This window comes from Emys orbicularis, chromosome 10 (genome assembly GCF_028017835.1).
Source record: "Emys orbicularis isolate rEmyOrb1 chromosome 10, rEmyOrb1.hap1, whole genome shotgun sequence".
Classification (NCBI taxonomy): Eukaryota; Metazoa; Chordata; order Testudines; family Emydidae; genus Emys; species Emys orbicularis.
Window position 1 is genome coordinate 74,161,039 of NC_088692.1, and position 19,494 is coordinate 74,180,532.

General features: G+C 45.8%; 1 protein-coding gene across 1 annotated transcript in view; it reads right to left on the minus strand.

Moving 5' to 3' along the window:
• Nucleotides 1–19,494, minus strand: part of IL16 (interleukin 16) — a 48,891-nt gene that overhangs the window by 11,346 nt on the left and 18,051 nt on the right. Inside the window, exons 6-14 of the mRNA XM_065412054.1 lie at nt 16,818–16,960; nt 13,934–14,044; nt 10,566–10,680; nt 7,621–7,694; nt 7,316–7,532; nt 6,023–6,140; nt 4,383–4,515; nt 3,338–3,425; nt 966–1,444 (exon numbers count right to left, since the gene is read on the minus strand). Coding sequence (XP_065268126.1) covers nt 966–1,444; nt 3,338–3,425; nt 4,383–4,515; nt 6,023–6,140; nt 7,316–7,532; nt 7,621–7,694; nt 10,566–10,680; nt 13,934–14,044; nt 16,818–16,960 — 1,478 coding nt within the window. The remainder of the gene's footprint in view (nt 1–965; nt 1,445–3,337; nt 3,426–4,382; nt 4,516–6,022; nt 6,141–7,315; nt 7,533–7,620; nt 7,695–10,565; nt 10,681–13,933; nt 14,045–16,817; nt 16,961–19,494) is intronic.

Genomic DNA, 19,494 nt, shown 5'->3' on the forward strand with positions numbered 1-19,494 from the left:
TTAGCTTTATGCTATACTTTAACCAAGGCCTTTACTGTTGTGTGGGTTTATTTTCATTGATAAGCCTTGAGCTAATGGTTGCTCAGTTTTGCTTGTTTCACCTGGCACTAAATTCTGTTAATTTCTACTAGCCTATTACTAAACCCTGGGTAAATGGGTTCCTTTTTTTAAATAAACCACAACTCAGTTTCCACACACACATCACAGAACTGTACACACTTATGCAAATTTGCTTCTCTGTTTCTGTTAATTCTTTTCGGGGTAGGAGGGATGTACATCTAATTGTGTAGGGTAATTCACCTAATTTTAAAAGACTTCAAAAGAGCTAAATTAATCAACAAATAGGAGAGAGAGTCCATGGTTCCTTTAACCATATAGCTAAAGCATTTAGGCCTTGTCTACATTAGGGATTTTGGGCAAACTGTTCCCACCGTTACTAATACCAGTTTATTTCCTCCAGTGAGCATGCTAGTGCGGTGACTGTTTCACATTATTGTTCTTGTAGTTTACTGATCCCACTATTTATTGAATGGCTTGGATCTGAATTTGGTGTTGTGGAGTTAGGGAGTAACTATACTGACTTGACAGTAGAAGTGGTGCAAACTATCCCAATCCTAGCCTGCAGCCCACTGGTCTTCCAGTCCCGTTTGACCAGAGACTGCCAAATGCTCTACATGGTTTTGTACCAAAGAGGGATGTTCACTAGGGGACTCCAGGGAGAACTTTACATTCATTCTCACTCCTGTCTGCGTTTGGACTTGAACACAGTTTTCCAGAAGTGAAGTACAAATGCATTACAGCATTCCTCTGCCTTGTGTCCCTCATTTGGGGGGGGGGTCCTATTTAGAACTAAGGTTCAAATTTCACTAAACAGATAATATATCACTTTACTTTCAAATATTCTAAAAGAAAAAACCCTGCTGTTTCTCCTAAAAACCCTGAGAACTATGCAGGATTTACCTCACCTGAACATTGGCAGAAGATGGGCTCCCATCATCTTGTAGCATAGGTTTCCCTTTCACGTCTGTGTTACACTGCTCAGTGTCTGTGCAGTCTTGTTTAAAATACTTCCTTGGTGGAGGTTTGGGCTTTGACGATTTAGGTTTTCTAACAAGAATCTCCATAGATTTTTTTATGTTCTGAGAGGGATGGCCTGCTTCATTGCCAGTGGGAGGGGAATGGTTCTCCAAACTGGTTCTGGACAATGAATCCAGCAAGCCAGGCAGTCTGGTAATTGGTACATCAATGCTGTGTACTTTTGCCTTCAAGTCAGCAAGCTGGTATGGGGTGCCATTACTGCAAGATGACCTGAGGTTGTAACTACTGTCACTGCTGGAACGGGTCATTAGCTTCTGAGATCTGCGGCTGCAATAAGCAGTGTTCTTCTCAATGTGTTTTTCATGCTGGTATCTGCCATGCCAGCTAGTTTCCAGTCTTTTAACACCTGTATCAGCAACATGATTAAAATATATAAAATGCAGCATATATATTGATGAAAACACTCAGATACATTCAAAGCATTTACTTCTAGGGTTGTTAATCAAATCCACTGTAAAACTAAACCAGTTGAGTATAGCAATCTGATCAGTGTACCACAGCGAAAAGGTGGGGAAGCATTTGTGGAGGTTTTTTAGATCAAGGAATCATTTAATTATTGGACACAAACAGTACTGCCCAGATATACTGTTCTGTATAGTTTGCTGTTGGTTCAATCTATTAACCCTGTTTGAGAAAGAAAGGGAAGGTGAAACATATCTCAGATTATAAAGCATTGTGATAATAGCACTCCATTCTGGAACTTGGCAAGTTAGCCCTAAGGGGAACTTAGTGTGCCTTTGGCAACTAGGGAAATGGGATGCTCATCCCATCCATGGATAGGCTGCATGTTACACTAACACCGCATTATTGAGCTGCTGACATTGGGTCAGATTGCTTCAGCCAATGACAGGGGGTTAGAAAGTCTGAACAAGCTCCAGAGGAAGTGAGCACAAGAAAATGTAATGGTTAAGAAAAGTGTGAAGGGAACGTTATCTAGTCTGTTTCTGACAGGAAGTAAGTCAGAAACGGAAAGTGAAATCACAGTGAAAAAGTTTCAGTGGTGCAATCCCACTAAAGTTTGCAACCATGCCACCTTTTTGAAAATTTTACCCCTTGTCACCCATGCCGTACCTCGGGCCTAGCATCTGAGTCTATCCCTTTAAGTCAAGGATGCAGCTCTTCCAGGAGCCCATCAATGTTGCTCCATCAATTGAACAGAGAGTGTTACTCAGCATGAGGATGATAGGGCTGGGCACTGTCCACCCCTAGAGCCAAACCTGCTACCTCTGCGGCACCCCCAGTGTGAAGAGCAAACCAAATTCAGTCCTCCCAAATGGCAGCGTATTGCTCTGGCTGTTCTTACCAGAAAAACAGAACATTCTTGTGAAGCGCATTAGAGGCTGGTTTTAGTTGTGAGAGAACAGAGGGCAGGGTGTGAAATACTGAATACAGCAAGAAGAGGGCGGGAAGCAGGGGGGTGCCACAAAGCATCAGCTTCCTTGGGGTTGAGTCTCAGAATGTTTGGGGTATGTCTACACTGCAGCTGGGAACAAGCCTCCCAGTCTGGGCAGACAGACTCATGTTAGCAGGGCTCAAGCTAGCATGCTAAAAATAGTAGTGCGGACATTGTGGCTCGGACAGAGACTCCGACTAACCACCCGTGCTCATCAGCACCACACCGAGCCCAGTCTCTGCCCAAGCGGCACCATCCACACTGCTGGTTTTAGTGTGCTAGTGTGCAAGCCCTCACAATGCAAGCCTGTCTACCTGAGCTGCAGTGTAGACATACCATTGGAGGTCAACCAGGTATCTTGAGCTTTTTACACCATTCTCTGGCAGTATCTCTCAGGATGGACTTCAATAATATAGCTCTATGCCAGGGGTCGGCAAACTTTCAGAAGTGGTGTGCCAGGTCTTCATTTATTCGCTCTAATTTAAGGTTTCGCGTGCCAGTCATACATTTTAACGGTTTTAGAAGGTCTCTATCTATAAGTCTATAATATATAACAAAACTATTGTTGTATGTAAAGTAAATAAGGTTTTTAAAATGTTTAAGAAGCTTCATTTAAAATTAAATTAAAATGCAGAGCCCCCCGGACCGGTGGCCAGGACCTGGGCAGTATGAGTGCCACTAAAAATCAGCTCGCGTGCCGCCTTTGGCATGCGTGCCATAGGTTGCCTACCCCTGCTCTGTGCTCTTTCCTCCTTCTTTCCCTTCCACTCCAGGTTACTTAACTAGTCTGGTATCTCTGTCAATACTAAGTCATAATGTCTCAGACAGCTGAATGGATTCCCTTACCTTCAGTATTCCATTGTTGCCTCTCCCTTCCAAATCTGTTGTTTTCCACAGCGTGTGAAACAGCTTCCTTTAGCTGCTGTTCGGATACCTATAAAATATTGTGTCATTCTGGGTCTTGCAAAGCTCACCAAAAGATTGGTTCACCACACAACTCTTCATTCCTGCAAACAGTTTCTCACAAAAATAGTCCTTACTCAGGCAAGTGGTCTCAATGAATTTAATAGGCCTAAGCATGTGAGCAAGGATTACATGCATGAGGAAGGGTTTTCAGGCCTTTAATTAGTAATATATATTCAGTACAGTTGAAGCCTCTGTATTGACAATCTAGATAAATGGGACATTTTTCAAGAATAAAGGGTAGTTTATCCATTGTACAAGATGCACAATTCTGGGGTTGCCATTATAAGGTATCTGATGGTGTATTTTTTTGGTGCACAAATTAACCCAGTTAATAGGTCCAACAGACTATTAGAAAACATTTCTGAAAAAAAAAATTCCCATAAGGACAAAATATTTCTTTCATATCACTCAATATAATAGCAAGAATTGGCTGGGCAAAATTCAATCAAATCAAAACGCTGACTTTTAATTACATTCTGGGAGAGAGGCTTAAAATCAATACTATTCAGTTTCACATTCTATTCTTGGTGTATATTTCATCTTTCCCGGTTCTTACTCCGCAATGAAAAGTTTCATTTGAATGAGTTTCAGATACTCTTGTTTTCTAAGAAGCATATGTTGTATATCATTGTTCCTGAAAACCTGTTTCTTTACCTTGTTTATTCAAAGCACATGAACTCTCATGTAAGACACTGTCTCCACTGATCCGTGCACCGCATATATCCCTATACATAAGACAGCACGCTATTTTGAATTTAAATATCTTGGGTTTGTACCTTATCCTATATCTTAGGTAAAACCAAAGGTACTGCATGTACGTCGGCACATTATTTGCCAAACTGATTTATACCAATTCTGCTACCAGTATTACTGTTAGTTTGTCAATATTTGCTTTAATCAAAATCAGAAAAATGTGGAAGGCTACCTCTGGATCAGGGTGTCGGCTAAGAATAATCTGCACAGCACCAGGACTGCAGTGGCTTAGAACAGCATAAACTTCATTAAGTGTCATATTTTGGACTGGTGCTTCATTAATTTCTATGATTTCATCTCCACACCTACAAAGGGATAAAAAAAATAATCCAGCAAGAGGAGCAGACTTTACATTGTTATTTCTAGCGTATTGTTCCATTGTGACTGTGCAAGAAACATACATTCATGTGGTTGAGCTTTGTTATGGTCACAGATTAAATTAGTGTGTTTCACTGGGTCCCTTCTCAGAAAATGGAAAGGGAATCAGCACTGAGACATGACATTTCCTCATTGGTGCATTCTCCGTAAATCTGAATTCTCTGCACTTCCCACAGTGCATGTTTTGTATTATAAATGGCAGGACAGACAGAAAATGACACAGAAGGCTGGCCTGTTGTGTACTGTTTACACCCACAACTTCCTTCCTGCCTATAATGTAGCATTTCACTTCTTGTTTGTGAAAAGTCTACTACTTGCACTGAAAGGACAGTAACAGTGCCTGAGAGAGAAGCTGGCTGAGGTAATATCTTTTATTGGACCTACTTCCAATGAATGATATTACCTCACCCACTTGGTCGCTCTAATATCCTGGGACCAACAACACTGCTCCATAATACGGTGTCTGTCCTTTATATTAAATACAGAAGAGTAACTTATTAATAATCAGCTTTTAGATACTAATTATTGGAAGCTCTGTCCACTGTTGAACTCTGAGTCTTTCCTAATGAAATTCCAACATGGCACAGCTGGGTACTATCGTGCCCTCTCTCCCCTCCGTCCCAAACATGCACATAGGTGCTGAGGGTTTCAAAGTTTCAATCCAAATGTTGCAGAACTTGCGGCGTTTTCAGCTGAGTTTCCAGGTACATTCAGGGTGCAGAACCGGTGCTAAAACAAAAATCATTGGAGTTCTGCACAACTCTAAAGACACACAATGTACCTGGTCCTCCTAACATTATCCTCTGGTGATGAAGCTCTCAAATCCGATGGGATAAATTTCTGTTGGTGTGGAAGGTCCCAGATGCAGCAAAGCTGTATTTCTATCATATAGTAGGGGATAGAATTTTGGGAACGTGTGCAAGACCTCTGCAATGCCATCTGCACCCGGGAACACTCTGGGTGCACACAAGTATTGGGGATGGGATGGGAAGAAAGGGGCAGAGCCAGTGGATCAGTGACTATGCAGATCCTCTAGTCATTTCTCCTGGAACAGGGGAATAAACTGGCTCCAGAAATGAGAAACTGGCTCCTTCCATCAACCCCATCTAAAGGCCCATGTACTGCAAAGCCCATTTACTTGAACTTTGTGTGGGAGAGAGGGCAGCATCTGGCCCCATGACAGACATTGTCAATATTTAGGTCAGTCTTAGTTTGATCCTCAATTTTCTCATGTATCTCTTTTCATTCTCCGTTCCTTATTTTCCTGGATTATAATCCCATTTCTTGCCAGCTCATTCCCGTGCCTGTATATTGCAATACTTAGCCTCCTGCTTGGAGAGATGGGAGAGCCATCTAAGATGACAGAGCTTATCCGGCAGGGGAATGTGAAACTTTCATTCTGAAAGGTTCTTTGATAAAAAACATTCAACATACCTGAGTCTCCCATCCATATGAGCCACAGAGCCTGGTGAGAGGGTATGGATAAATATCCCGGAAATGCACTGGGCGTAAGGGACACTGCACAAACCAATTCCTAGGCCAACACCAGCTTCTGAAAGGGTCCATCAAAAAGATGCATAAGAAATGTGAACACCAAAATAATTTGGGAGTACTGTTTCTAAACGAGAAACATCTGTTGCATCTGAAGAAGTGGGTTTTTTACCCACGAAAGCTTATGCCCAAATAAATCTGTTAGTCTTTAAGGTGCCACCAGACTCCTTGTTGTTTTTGTGGATACAGACTAACACAGCTACCCCCGATACGGTTTCTAAATGGTGGCCTCAAAACACGCTTGTTGAAAACAGAGCCACATCCTTGCGGTTATGCATTTTCCACATGCAAATGCACGTTTTTTGCGTGTGTAAGGAGAATGCACACAAATGTTGCTAGCCACATTTGAAAATTTAGTTCACACATTCATTGTTAGCGTGTTGCAGATACAGTACAATGCAGCTTTATTTTGCAAAGGCTCTGTCATGCAAACTGTATCCCAAATCATTTTACAATGAGAAATAATAACAGAGAGCAGGAGAAAAATGAAGAAGGAAATGTGGTTGTGTGTAGCCTGAAATTGTTCTCTTTTTTTGTTTTCTGTGCAAAACACCTTTAGATTTGTAAGAACTCTTCCTCTTTAAAGAGACAGCAGCCATTGAGTTGATGCAACCTATTCAAGAGATGAGTCACACTTATTTATTTTTGTTCTCTGTTTTGGTGCATCCTGTATTCTAAACTAAGTCATTCTTTCAATGTATGTGATTGCTTTTTGTGTCTGGAAAAACACAGCAGTTGGGGGAAGAGACAAAAGAAATGGCTGTTTTATAAAGCCATGAATTTTCACACTGAAATAGAGAGTTTGTATAATTAAGAATGAGAGTTGTGTAATGTGCTTCATTAACTGAGTTTGAACGCTCAGTGAGTGGTGTCTCAGAGGGATTTGCCTTGTAAACACTTTCAGTTCTTGTGAGGAGAACTGAAAGTGTCAATCTAGTGCCTGAGTGGAACAATGGGTGGAAATATGGTAGGTGAAAGACAACAATTGATAGATAGCTTGGCAGGATATCATAGCAGGCACTGAGACTGTATTAGGTGAGTTGGGAAAAAAATCTGTGCAAGTAGGGGAGGAATTAGGATAGAGTGAGGACAAACATGCAGAAAGTAAATGAGCCATCAGCGTGTGAATCAAGTCTTGTTCCGTGTATTCCTTGTTCAGTTTATTTTAGCACTTACCTTTGTTTAAGGAAACTTCCATGATGACCCTGTCATTGGGCTTTGTGGTGCTTAATGAGACGGCAGCACTATCTGACCTGAAAGAGCTGTTTTCCTTCGTTATCCGAGTGCTGGAGCTCAGAGACCGACATAAGTGTGACGATAGGTAGCTAGAGGCAGAATAAGGGGTGCTAAGGCTTGTCCTGACCGTAAGAGTGAGGAGACCCTTTTTGGCCTGCTAGAAAGAAAAAAAACAATGAGTGGGCTGAGCTCACGGGCACCTTTTGTATAAAGATAGAAATTGTGCTGTGAGGACAGTGCATAACCTTGAATTTTTGTAAAGCATCATAATGCGTTAATCCGTACATTGATTCTCCGTTCAGTTCCAGAATTTCATCACCTGTTTTAAAAAGCAATAATTAAACTGTGTTACTAATTGCTATTACCGAATTGTGTGAGCGACAAATAGCCAAGAATGATCATGCCTTGAATGCAGTAATGCATGGAGATGAAAATATACCACCTACAGCACTGATTTCAGTGGGACCAGACAGAGCCCTTTAGTGAAATTAAAATGCTGCTATAAATATTATGTGCTCTAAATCAAATGTGTGAAAATTAAGTTAGACTCCTCCCCAATACAGGAAATTATTAGATTTTTACATTTTCAGTATTGCCAACTCTCGCAATTTTATTCTGACTAGATATTTTGAGTTGAGGCTTTTTCCCCTGCTTCATGAAAAGATAGGGTTGCCAACTGTCTAATCACACAAACCCAAACATCCTTGCTCCGGCCCCTTCCCAGAGGCATCGCCCCTCCGAGACCCCGCCCTGCTTACTCCAGCCCACCTCCCTCCATCGTTTGCTCTCCCCCACCCTCATTCACCTTCACCAGGCTGGGGCAGAGGGTTAGGGTGTGGGCTCTGGGCTGGGGCTGAGGGATTCGGAGTGTGGGAGGGGGCTCCAGCCTGGGGCAAGGGGTTGGGGTGCAGGAGGGGGTGCAGGGTGCAAGCTCTGGGAGAGAGTTTGAGTGCTGGAGGGGGGCTCAGGGCTGGGGCAGGGGACTGGGGCATGGGAGGGGGTGAGGGGTGCAGGCTATTGGAGGGAGTTTGGGTGCAAGGGGGGCTCCGGGCTGGGGCAGGTGGTTGGGTTGCAGGAAGGGGTGAGGGGGTGCAGGCTCTGGCTGGGTGGTGCTTACTTCGGACAGCTCCCAGTCAGTGGTGCAGAAGGGCTAAGGCAGGCTCCATACCTGCCCTGGCCCTGTGCCAGTCCTGGAAGCGGCCAGCACGTCCCTGCAGCCCCTGGCGGGGGGGGGGACAGAGATCGCCGCATGCTCCCCAAGTGAAAACTCTGCAACTCCCATTGGCGAGGAACTGCAGCCAATGGGCGATGTGGGAGAGGAGCCTGCCTTAGCCCTGCTGCACCACTGACCGGGACGGGAGCCGCCCGAGATAAGCGGGGCCAGGGGCCTCCGCGCTCTGCCTCCTCCATGCGCTGCTCCAGGGGGTTCTGAATGCTGCCCCTGCCTATAGGCACCACCCCTGCAGCTCCCATTGGCCGGGAACTTTGGCCAATGGGAGCTGGGAAGTCAGTGCTCAGGGTGCGGGCAGTGCGCGGAGACCCCTGCCCCTACCCCTCAGGGGCCGCAGGGATGTGTCGGCCACTTCAGGGACTGGCACGGAGCAGGGCAGGTAGGGAACCTGCCTTAGCCCCGCTCTGCCACGGACATTTAGCGGCCTAAAATCTCCTGGTTTGGCTTCAGTAGCCTCCGGGGAAATAGAGCCCAATTCCGGGAGACTCCCGGCGAAACCTGGAGGGTTGGCAACCCTATGAAAAGAGGATGAAAGGCTGCCCACTCTCAATTTTTCCCTTTGTCAAAATGGCCACCATCTCCTAGTACCACCCATAGGGCTGAAGCCAGCAAGATAGATAGAGTCCATCTGCATGTAGCAATAAGGCTACCCATAATAGAGTTGGCAACCACCTGCTGTTTTGAATCAGACTAAGGCCATTCCTACAGGCAAAATGGCTCCCGCTTTATGGTGCAGGGAACTAGACAGGACATATGGATTGCAAGGGGCAGCAGAGACACTGTGAAAAGTGGATGGGGGAGGGGAAGCAGGGCATTGGCTACAGCAGACTGCAGATTTAGGTGTTCAGGGGGACGTGGGGGTGCAAAGGACAGTGACGGGGTGGGGGATGGAATGGCAGCTCCCCTAGCTTGGAGTAATGATGGATAAGGGGAGTCCCCTCCAAGCAGCCAGGGGAAGGCAGTGTCACCAACTCTCATGAACTGATCATGAGTCACAGGATTTTGGCGACTGTAGGAGGAGCTGTTGCAATGATGCCTGAAGCTCCTCCAATCCCATAATTTTCAGCACGTGGGCAGAGCTCTAGGCAAGAGCCTTGGAGCTGAGGACACAGACCTGCCCTGACACTGAGCCCTGCCTTCATGTATAGCCCTAGAGCAGAGAGAGTGTCCTAGGGGAGGGGGAGTTGGGGAAGTGGTGCCGCTGGGGCCCAGGCACAGACATGTTGCTCTGGGGTCAGGGCAGTAAGAGGAAATGGATGGCAGTTCCCCTCTCTTAGGGGTGAGGATTGGGTAAGTGGCGTCTCCATCTGAGCAGCCTGGGAGAGGCATGCATTTCTGTGGTCATTAAAGCTTGCCTTTTTCAGCTTGAAATGATCACATATCTACACTGGAAGAGGAGTAGAGGGGAGTTAAAAAGTCAAAAGACACACTAAACAACGTGATCTGATTTAAAACAAAAACAAAAACCACCCTCCTGATTTTGGGGGGTCTTGCTGATGATTTTTGATCTCTTGAGGTTGGCAATACTGCAGGTGAATGGCTAAAAACTTTGAAATTTCACTGAAAAATGGGGGTTGGGGGAAATAGCAAAAATATTTGATTTCCCCACTCCAGTTTTCTGCCTAGCTCTATTTACAGTGGCTAAAAAGGTAGCTGAGTCACTAGTCTCTCTTCTGAAATTGTAAACAGAGGAGCCAGGCCAATTAGAATGTGGATATTTGTCATGCAGGTGATGAAATTAAACTACCATCTCATTTCACAGAAGTCACCCAACAATCTTCAGGGGAAAACAACTTTCATTCACAACCCACTTGAGCTGGCTTTGATCCTTACGTCACCAATCCCACAACCAATCGGATCCTCTTTTGATCTACATTTTAAATGTCTGTATTGCTTGTGTACTAGAAATTTTTTAACCCCAAACAATCATTCTAAATATTTTTCATAGTAACTTCCTACCTTCTTGTAACCTTCCATCAGCAGCAGCAGCTCCACCTGGAAAGATGGTCTTTACATAGATACCAATGGGCCCATAAATGCTGTCCTTCCCTCCAACAATACTGAAGCCCAACCCCTAAATTATGAAAGACAGAGAGAGACCATGTTTATTTCTCATAATGGTTGCATTGTTTTCCCTTCTGTACTAAAATGCTACATGGGCAATAACAATTAGCAAAATTGCATGATGGACATTAATATGTTCATTACAAGATTTAAAACAAAGGTGGATATAGTGATCCCCAACTTAAGAACTTAGAAGGTATTTAACTGAAGTTTTCTTTATAAAAGTCACAAACAATTAATTTGAGACCATATATGTGCTGCAATAGTAACGTCTAATGAGTAGAGCATAGGATTAAGTCCCTGACTCTGCCACTAACATAATGTGTGGCCTTGGGCGAGTCATTTAACCTCTTTTGCCTCAATTTCCCCACCCATAAAATGGAACTGATATTCACCTCAGAGGGATGTTCTGAGACTTACTTCTGGGGGAACTCTGCCACACTGCTCACCTGCAGAATTCATGTCCCCCACAGATTTTTTTTTATCCACAGAAAATACATTCTGCCAGGGGTTGCTGTGACACCAGAACAGAGGGAAGCCGGTTCACCAGCCATAGGGAGGCTGCCGATAGGGAGGACAAGAGGCTGACTTCCTCGCAGCACCCTGCCTGTGGGGCCAGGTGAGGAGGCACAGGATATGGTGGGGACAGACAGAGCAGGGCAGATGGGGCTGCTGGGGTTCTGGGATTCTGAAGGGCTAGTTGAGGGGGACAGACTGGGGAAGGACCTGAATGGGAATGGGGGTGCAGGGCCACGAGAGGGTGGGGGTGGCTGAGTGTGGGTGCAGGGACAATGGAGGTGGGAGGTGCACGGGGGTGGTTGAGTGGGGGTGTAGGGACACATGAAGACGGGGAGGGGTGCATGGGGATGGGGAGGGAGTGCAGTGACACATGGGGATGGGAGAGTGAGGGGCAGGAGTTACATAGGGGCAGAGGGTGGCTAAGTGGGGGTGCAGGGACACATGGGGACAGGGAGAGGAGGATGCAGGGCCACATGGAGATGCAGAGAAGGGGTGGCTGAGTGGGGGTGCAGGGACACATGGGGATTAGGGAAGATGTGCCTGACTGAATGGGAGAGGCCAGAGTCTGCATGGGGGAAGGTCCCCAACTCCCTAACAATCTCCCCCCTCTCCCCCCAAAAACTGTTCCCTACTTCTCCCACTCACATTCAACAGCCCTCCAGGTTCACTCCAGGCTCCTTCCCACCAAATACTTCCCTCTCCCTCAACTCCTCCATTACCCCCAACTCCCCCAAACCCTTTGCACTGCTTCTGAGGTTGGAGGGAAATATGTTTCTGTACTGTAATTTAAATGAATTATTACTCAAAGTTCTGTATTCATATGCCTAGTAAGGAAACTATTTGTCAAAAAAAATTTCCTGAATCTTTTTTGTTGTCTCTGTTGTTATAGACATACTTGCTGACAGGTATTTTGAAATTGGCGTGATTATATTGTGTTATTTTGACAAAAAAAATGCAGAATTTTAAAATATAGTGCACAGAATTTTTAATTTTTTGGCACAGAATTCCCCAAGGAGTAGAGACTGTACTTAATTAATATTTGTAAACCAACTGGAAATCCTTGGATGAAAAGTGTTATAGAAGTGCAAAGTACTACACGCAGTGGAGCCCTGATACATGACTAGGGCCCCTAGGTGCTACCATAATACAGATGATGATGATGATAATTTATTTTATTGAACTCCACAGAAGGACTTTCTGATAGTTGTCCCTACATCTGTACTAGACATTGTTAGTTAGAAAGAGATCTTTATTAGAGAATTTACAGGCCTAAAAGGCCTGTGTTTAAGTTCTAGCTTCCATATTTTATGCATCCCAAGTTACAAATGAAAGTAAGTCAAAAAATAATCACACATGCTAATACAAATGTGTGGCCAGACAGAGAGCAAGAACACCCCTTTGGCATTTTTATTTGTAAGTGGGATAGCAATTGCCTTTTCTCTGTCTTGCTAGATATGGTCTTTGTAAATCTAAGTTTTGTTTTTGTGCATGTGTACATGATTTTACCAAGGGTCTTGCTTATGTAACTATGCTTTATCACCGACTGCATCTTGTGGAGTTTCTGGGCTTAACAAATCAGGATGATGCAAGCTGCAAGGCATAGTTTAACTAGATGATATAAACAAAGCTGGTAATATGTTGCCATGGAGAACATGCTCTAGCTAATGTGCACACATGCAATTCCCATTAGCCTCAGATATGCACGTGCATGGAGAGTGAGCCCTCACTTAGAGTACAGGAGGTGTGCTATGAATTACTGCAAAATCCAAATCAAGCTGAAGACAAATTACACTAAAGAGCCAATCCTGCAAGGTGCTGAAGTCCCTCAATTCCTATTAAGTCAGTTGGGAGTTGAGAGCAGTCAGCACCTAACACAGGGGTCGGCAACGTTTGGCACGCGGCTCATCAGGGTAAGCACCCTGGCGGGCCGGGCCAGTTTTATTTACCTGCTGACGCGGCAGGTTCGGCTGATCGCGGCCCCCACTGGCCGCGGTTCGCCGTCCCGGGCCAATGGGGGCGGCGGGAAGCCGCGGCCAGCACATCCCTCGCCCGCGCCGCTTTTCGCCGCCCCCATTGGCCCGGGACGGCGAACCGCGGCCAGTGGGGGCCGCGATCAGCCGAACCTGCCGCATCAGCACGTAAATAAAACTGGCCCGGCCCGCCAGGGTGCTTACCCTGGCGAGCCGCGTGCCGAACGTTGCCGACCCCTGACCTAACAGGATAGAGTTCAGCTTTAATCTTGCTGTGTGAATGTTTGGTGTTTGTGAAAGGTCACAAATCAAAAGGTTCTGGAGGCTGCAGTCCTTTATTTACCTGGAGGTTAGATACGGCACAGGCAGTGCATTCTTCCCCACACTGCCAGTCCACCATTGTCTCTCAGCTCTGACTTGGAGGGAGCATCTCTAGAAGGGAAAGGCTAATTCAGTTGCCAGACCCCATTCAGTCAGTGCCCCTCATTGCTAAGAAGGATGCCAGTGAAGGATGTCAGCTGTTGGTGGTGATTGTGTGATATGGACATATGTCCATTAGGAACTGGTCTGTGACCACCAACACACAACACAGACCACCAAACAGTCAGCAGAGGATGGTGATTTTTAGTCACTGGCTGCCCAGGCCCAGATTGGAACTGGCAACCCAGAGGTGAAAGGCTCGCTGTCCCGTTACCAGCCTCCCTGCACCATTCGCTCCCCATTTGATACGTACACCTGGGAAGATGACTAGTATTTTGTTTATAAGCATCTCACCTTCCCTTGGCCTTTCATCAAAACAATGTTTGATATTACGGAAGCCTGTGAGCCACAAGACGCGTGCGTTAACTGAGCAGTGCTCAGCGATCTAGAAGGTCTTGAAACCGCCTGCAAAGAGAAAAATAGTTTTAGTGCCAGGCATTTGTTGTACATACCAGATGAATGTGTGCAATTGCTCTGTGAGAGTATAGTCTTAATGGAACAACAGAGATCCCACAAGCAGAAAGTGCTGGGTTTTAAAATATTTGTTTGCATGATTCAGATACCTCGTTTATCCAGGCAGGGGCGGCTCTAGCTTTTTTGCCGCCCCAAGCACGGCAGGCAGGCTGCCTTCGGCAGCACGCCTGCGGGAGGTCCGCTGGTAACGCGGATTCGGCGGCATACCTGCCTGAGGTCCGCCGGTCCCGTGCCTTCAGCGTACCCGCCGCCGAATTGCCGCCGAAACTGCGGGACCGGCAGACCTCCCCAGGCATGCCGCCGAAGGTAGCCTGACTGCCGCCCTTACGGCGACCGGTAGGCCGCCCTCCGCAGCTTGCCGCCCCAGGCACACGCTTGGTGCGCTGGTGCCTGGAGCCGCCCCTGCTGTAGTGATATACATGTAAGCAGGGTCTGAATGAGCTCTACCCTGACATCCAGTGATGAACTGGGGAGAAAGACGTCAGGGGCAGACCGTATTTGCACAGACACACCTACTCTGCCTAGGTGTTCAGCAGACAGAGCTGCTTTGCCAAAGTGATCAATTTTGGCTGGTTTTGGGTTACAACCCACTTTGAATGCAGGGGTATCCTTATTGTATGAGTAAAGGGCAGCAGAACTTAGGTTCAGTCAAGGCATACAGTACTAACTTGCTAAGCAGGGGGTAAGGATGCCAAATCCCACTAACGATGAGAGCGGATGGGGACTGGTGTTCCTACCCGACGGTGTGCGTTCTGCCTAAAGAGTCCTAGCTACCATTTGACTCTCCCCTCTCCAGTGTTTAAAGACAGAGCTGATTGGACTCAGTTGAGAGGCCTTGTTTCTGTTCAGTGATTACTAGAGCTAAAACCACTGATGAGCAGGTCTAGGAGCTAAGCTTTGGACGTGGTGTGGGGACAGGGTTGCAGTGAAAGACATGAAGAGGGAGCAATACCGAGGTTCCCTGCTACCCAGTGAAATCACTAAGAGCTGGACTAAGTTGGGGAACCCCAGAACACGGCAAGCAGCAGTGGCAGTGATAACAGTGGCAGAGATGAGTGGTGGCAGCAAGCGGCCAGCAATGGCAGAGATAACGGCGGCAGCAAGCGGCGAGCAGTGGCAGAGATAGCAGCAGCTAGGGCATGGCTTGATGCCCTGCCCCCCCACCAGGGGTGACGGATGGACCCATGTGAATGCACCTCTGAACTCCGGGTCTTTGCTGACTAAGGACAACCAACTGTGAGTGGGGAGCAGCGGAGGGAAAGGGGAAGGGCGTGTTGAAGGGACGTTCATTCGTCGGAGTTTCACACCACACAGTGGGAAACTGAGGCAAAGGACACCGCCCAACGTACTGGGGGTGGGTGTTTGTTTATGGCTACATGCTTTTGAGTGGTGGTTGTGGTGTTTTCTCAAATGAATGCTTGATTCCCTTGCCTTTTTAATACAAGTTTTTCTTTTGTTATACACAGACTCAATGCTTGCAAGTGGGGAGGTATTGCCTCTTAGAGGTGCCCAGGGATGGTGTTTAGTTTTCCCAGATACTGCATGGGGACTCAAGCCACTTCTGTTTTGTGTTGTTCAGAGGAACCCCTAGATATTGAACCTTGTTGCTGCCGACTCCAGCTGGCAGAAAGGTTACATACATAATGAAGACTTCCTAGATGAACATTAGCACGAAGCTCATTTAAGCACTGAATCAAGTTATTATCTAATGCTAAGTATGCATGAAGTTCAGCAGGGCCAGAAGCATGTGCAGGGAAGCTGAGAGTTCTGATTTTCTACAAATTTGTTTATGCAGCGATGTGAAACTAACAGCTGCATGAGGATCTAATGTATGGAACACCCATCAAGCATTCAGCTTCTGCGTATGTCAGGAAATGAGGCTTGATTAGTACATGAGAATAAGCTTATTTGTGCAGTACCATAGAGAGAGTTAAGAATGTGAATATCTGGGAGATGGCTGTGCAATGCCAAAAATATACTCAGTGAAAGGTACATCTCTGTCAAAACCCTGGGCGGGCCCATCTTCCATTAGGGACCTGAAATATGTGCAAGTTTATACAGAGTTTGTTGAAATTCATGCCCCTGAGGAAGGGCCTGTGTAAGGCTCTTCAAGGTGCAGAAGCATTGCAATTTCTATCTGTGGCCAGCAGGGTGGATCAGCCATTCAGGGGGCCTCTTCTGCTGTCACAGTGATAGTGCTCTCTGCTAGCTCCAAATAGACGAGAGGGCTATGGGGGTGAACAAGGAAAGGAGCAACAGCATCCACTCTCCTGTGGATCCATTGTAGCTGGAAAACATGGATCGGGGATGATCGGGGCAGCAGCTGGTGGAGAAAGGACAATGGTGGGGCTGTGCTGTCATAGAGCCTTTCCTCCTTCTCTGGACCTGCACCTCACACAGTCAGTTCAGTGTGGCTTTGTGCAGGTGTGTGGGGGGGGAAGGGAGAGTAGGCAGAAAATTCACCATGGGGAGGTTGAGGCAGCCCAAACCCTTTCACTTGGGATGGCCCGCTGGCAGGGAGTATGGCTGGAGTGACTGAGAGATGCACTGATTCATTGTATCCCCATTGCAGTCTCCGGGACAGGGCTCCTAAGGCGGGAAAGCTTTGGCAAGAAAACTAAGTGCAACTTAGCTAGAGTGTTCTTGTTTGTTGAGCCTGATGAATGTAATTTTCTAGTGGTGTGTGATTTCCTGTTGCACTTACCGGACCTCTTCCTACCGAACAGTCTAGCTGCTGAGAGAGTGACTTCCGGTTACTGTAAAGAGAATGGGGCTGTCTGTCTCTATATGCTGCTGATTTCTTTGTCACTGGATAGTCAATTTCCCCTATCCAGTAAGGATTTACACCTACAGGAGACAGAAGGCATGACACCGTATTTTTCATGAGCATTAACTTCAAACACTTCTGCATCAAACACTTGACCAGGTGCTCAATAAATTCCGTTTAGAAACATTTTTCAAGTTGTAAATCTAACTGTCCCGGGCAGTGATGGGATTCCCTTAGCCACCATTAGGAACCACACCTCACAAGCTTCAGTTGCACCCAGTGACTTCACATGATCAACTGCTGGGCACACACAGCTAATAGAGAGAGTTGTGCATGGCAGACACACAGGGCCTTGTTCAAAGACTGCCTCCTGCACACACATTCCATTCACTTTTATGCACAAGCTTCTGCATCCATAACCCTCTCTCTCCATATCAGGGGCTCGTTACAAGGGAGCAGCTTAATTGCATCACATGCTGCACTGAGAGCAAAATCACATTACCCCGAAGTAAAGAAGACATAGAGACAGTTATCACAGAATCAAAGGAGATACAGATGAAAAGACCTGTTAGCTCAGCCAATTCCTCCTTCTGCCAATGCAGGGTGAGACTATTATCCATATTTCACCACTTTCCTTGAAAGACTATTCCACAACCTAACAGACTTCACTGTTCGGCAGATTTTTTTTTTTAGTTGTTACAGGTTTTCAAAAGACAGTAGGCTAGATGTGTACATTTTTCCACAGCAAAACCCTGAGCGCAAGGCCCCTGGTTGTGGAAAATCTGCCCACTGATGCACCGTGTCTACGCCGCTCTGCTCCACTGAGGGACTTGCACGCAGCCTGTGCTACCACAGTGGTGCTGACCAAGTTGTGGGGGGAGGGAGAGAAAGGAGGGGATGTGCTGACTCAGCATATCCCCAGGGCAGCCTCTGCCACTGTGGGATCCTATGAAACCCTGACTCCAAATTCAAGCTCCATCCTTGGGAGAAACAGCTGAGAAGGACAGTGGTACAGACACTACCTACACTTCCCCAGGGGTGAGACCCTCTAGGACAGAGCAAACCCAGCTGTCTTAGAAGGGTAATCAGGCCCAATCACCTAATGCTAGACTATGTGTCCACAAAGGGGTTCTGCTGGCATAAGCCATGAGGCGGAAGATCAGGCAGCCTGTACCTGGATAAGCATGGCATTTCTAGCCGTTACAGACTTTCACAGTTTGAATCACTGGAGTATATTTCTGTTCATGTCACCTATGCCAAACAATCATAGGAGGCCAGAACCTGATCCAAGCTTTCTGGCTATAATAAACTGCTGCATCAGTGACCACTCTCTGGCCTATGCCACGTCTACTAGAAGGAATATGCAGTGCTGGGGGACTGGGCAGGTAATTCACCTGTTTAAAACTTTAACATGCTGACGTACAGCATATAGGATTGGGTTTTCTGGCTGTATCCTGTTTCACTACTGCTACCCTTGCTATATTGTTTCTATGCTTTCACCTATGCTGTGTACAGGCACATCTGATAAGGATTTCATTTTATTACAAGCTATTTCAGCTACTGCACCTCCTCATAAAGTTTCTTTTCTGGCTGTTTATATCTATCTTTGCATTTCCAGTGTGCCCATTGCCACGGTCTCTGGGCAAAAGTGAACCATCTCCTAGAGACTCAGCTAAGTTGTTCGTTTTAACTATTTCACTCAAAAGGCCATGCTGATTACACTCAGTGGAAAATAGACAACAGCATTGTGAATAATCATCTCCATATGACAAATATTTTACCAATGAAGCACATGGGGAACATGTATCATTAGTCTGTGCATTTGATTAGAGAATAGATACTGTACTCAGCCCATCTGAGTACCCCGGAACACTATTATTTTTGTTTCCAGGAATTACAGCCAGAACTTGTATACAGTTATTGCAGTACAGTAGACAGTCCTCTCACTTCTCCTAAAAGATATTAAAATGCAGAAAATCTTTCATTTTTTGGAAGTAAGGGCTTGGTTTTAAAACTTTATGGAAAATGATAAATTCAGAATACACTGTCAGAGAAGTAACCATGTGTGATGTCTGTCTGTGTACAGACAAAGAAAGGGAGAGAACATCATAATGTAGTTCATAAACTCTATGCCCAGATGTCTCATTTAATGCAAACATTTAACATAGCCTAACACTAAAACTACAGCACAGAAGCTAACATTGAGTTAAAGCGACTTTCCCAACATAAAACTGATACATTTAAAAATGTCACTGCCCCTATTACTAAGAACACTTGAGAGTATGGAAATATCAATAATAAAGATCTAATTTATTTCTCAGCATTTATGCTGCTTGTTTCCTTTTTGCATTTTCACTCAATCTCTCAAAGGGACCTTCAAAATTGAACCTACAAATCAAGCTCATGTGCATCTTTGCACACAAACATAGTGGGTGAAATCCCGGTCCTACAGAAGTTAATGAGAGTTTTGGCATTATCTTCAGTGGAGCCAGGATTTCACTTGTTGTTTACCAGCATACATCAAAACATCAGACACACAGTGTGTATGTGTATGCGCAAATAGCTACACAATCAAATAGGTGTGCCCATATTTGTGACTACAAATCAGGGAGGC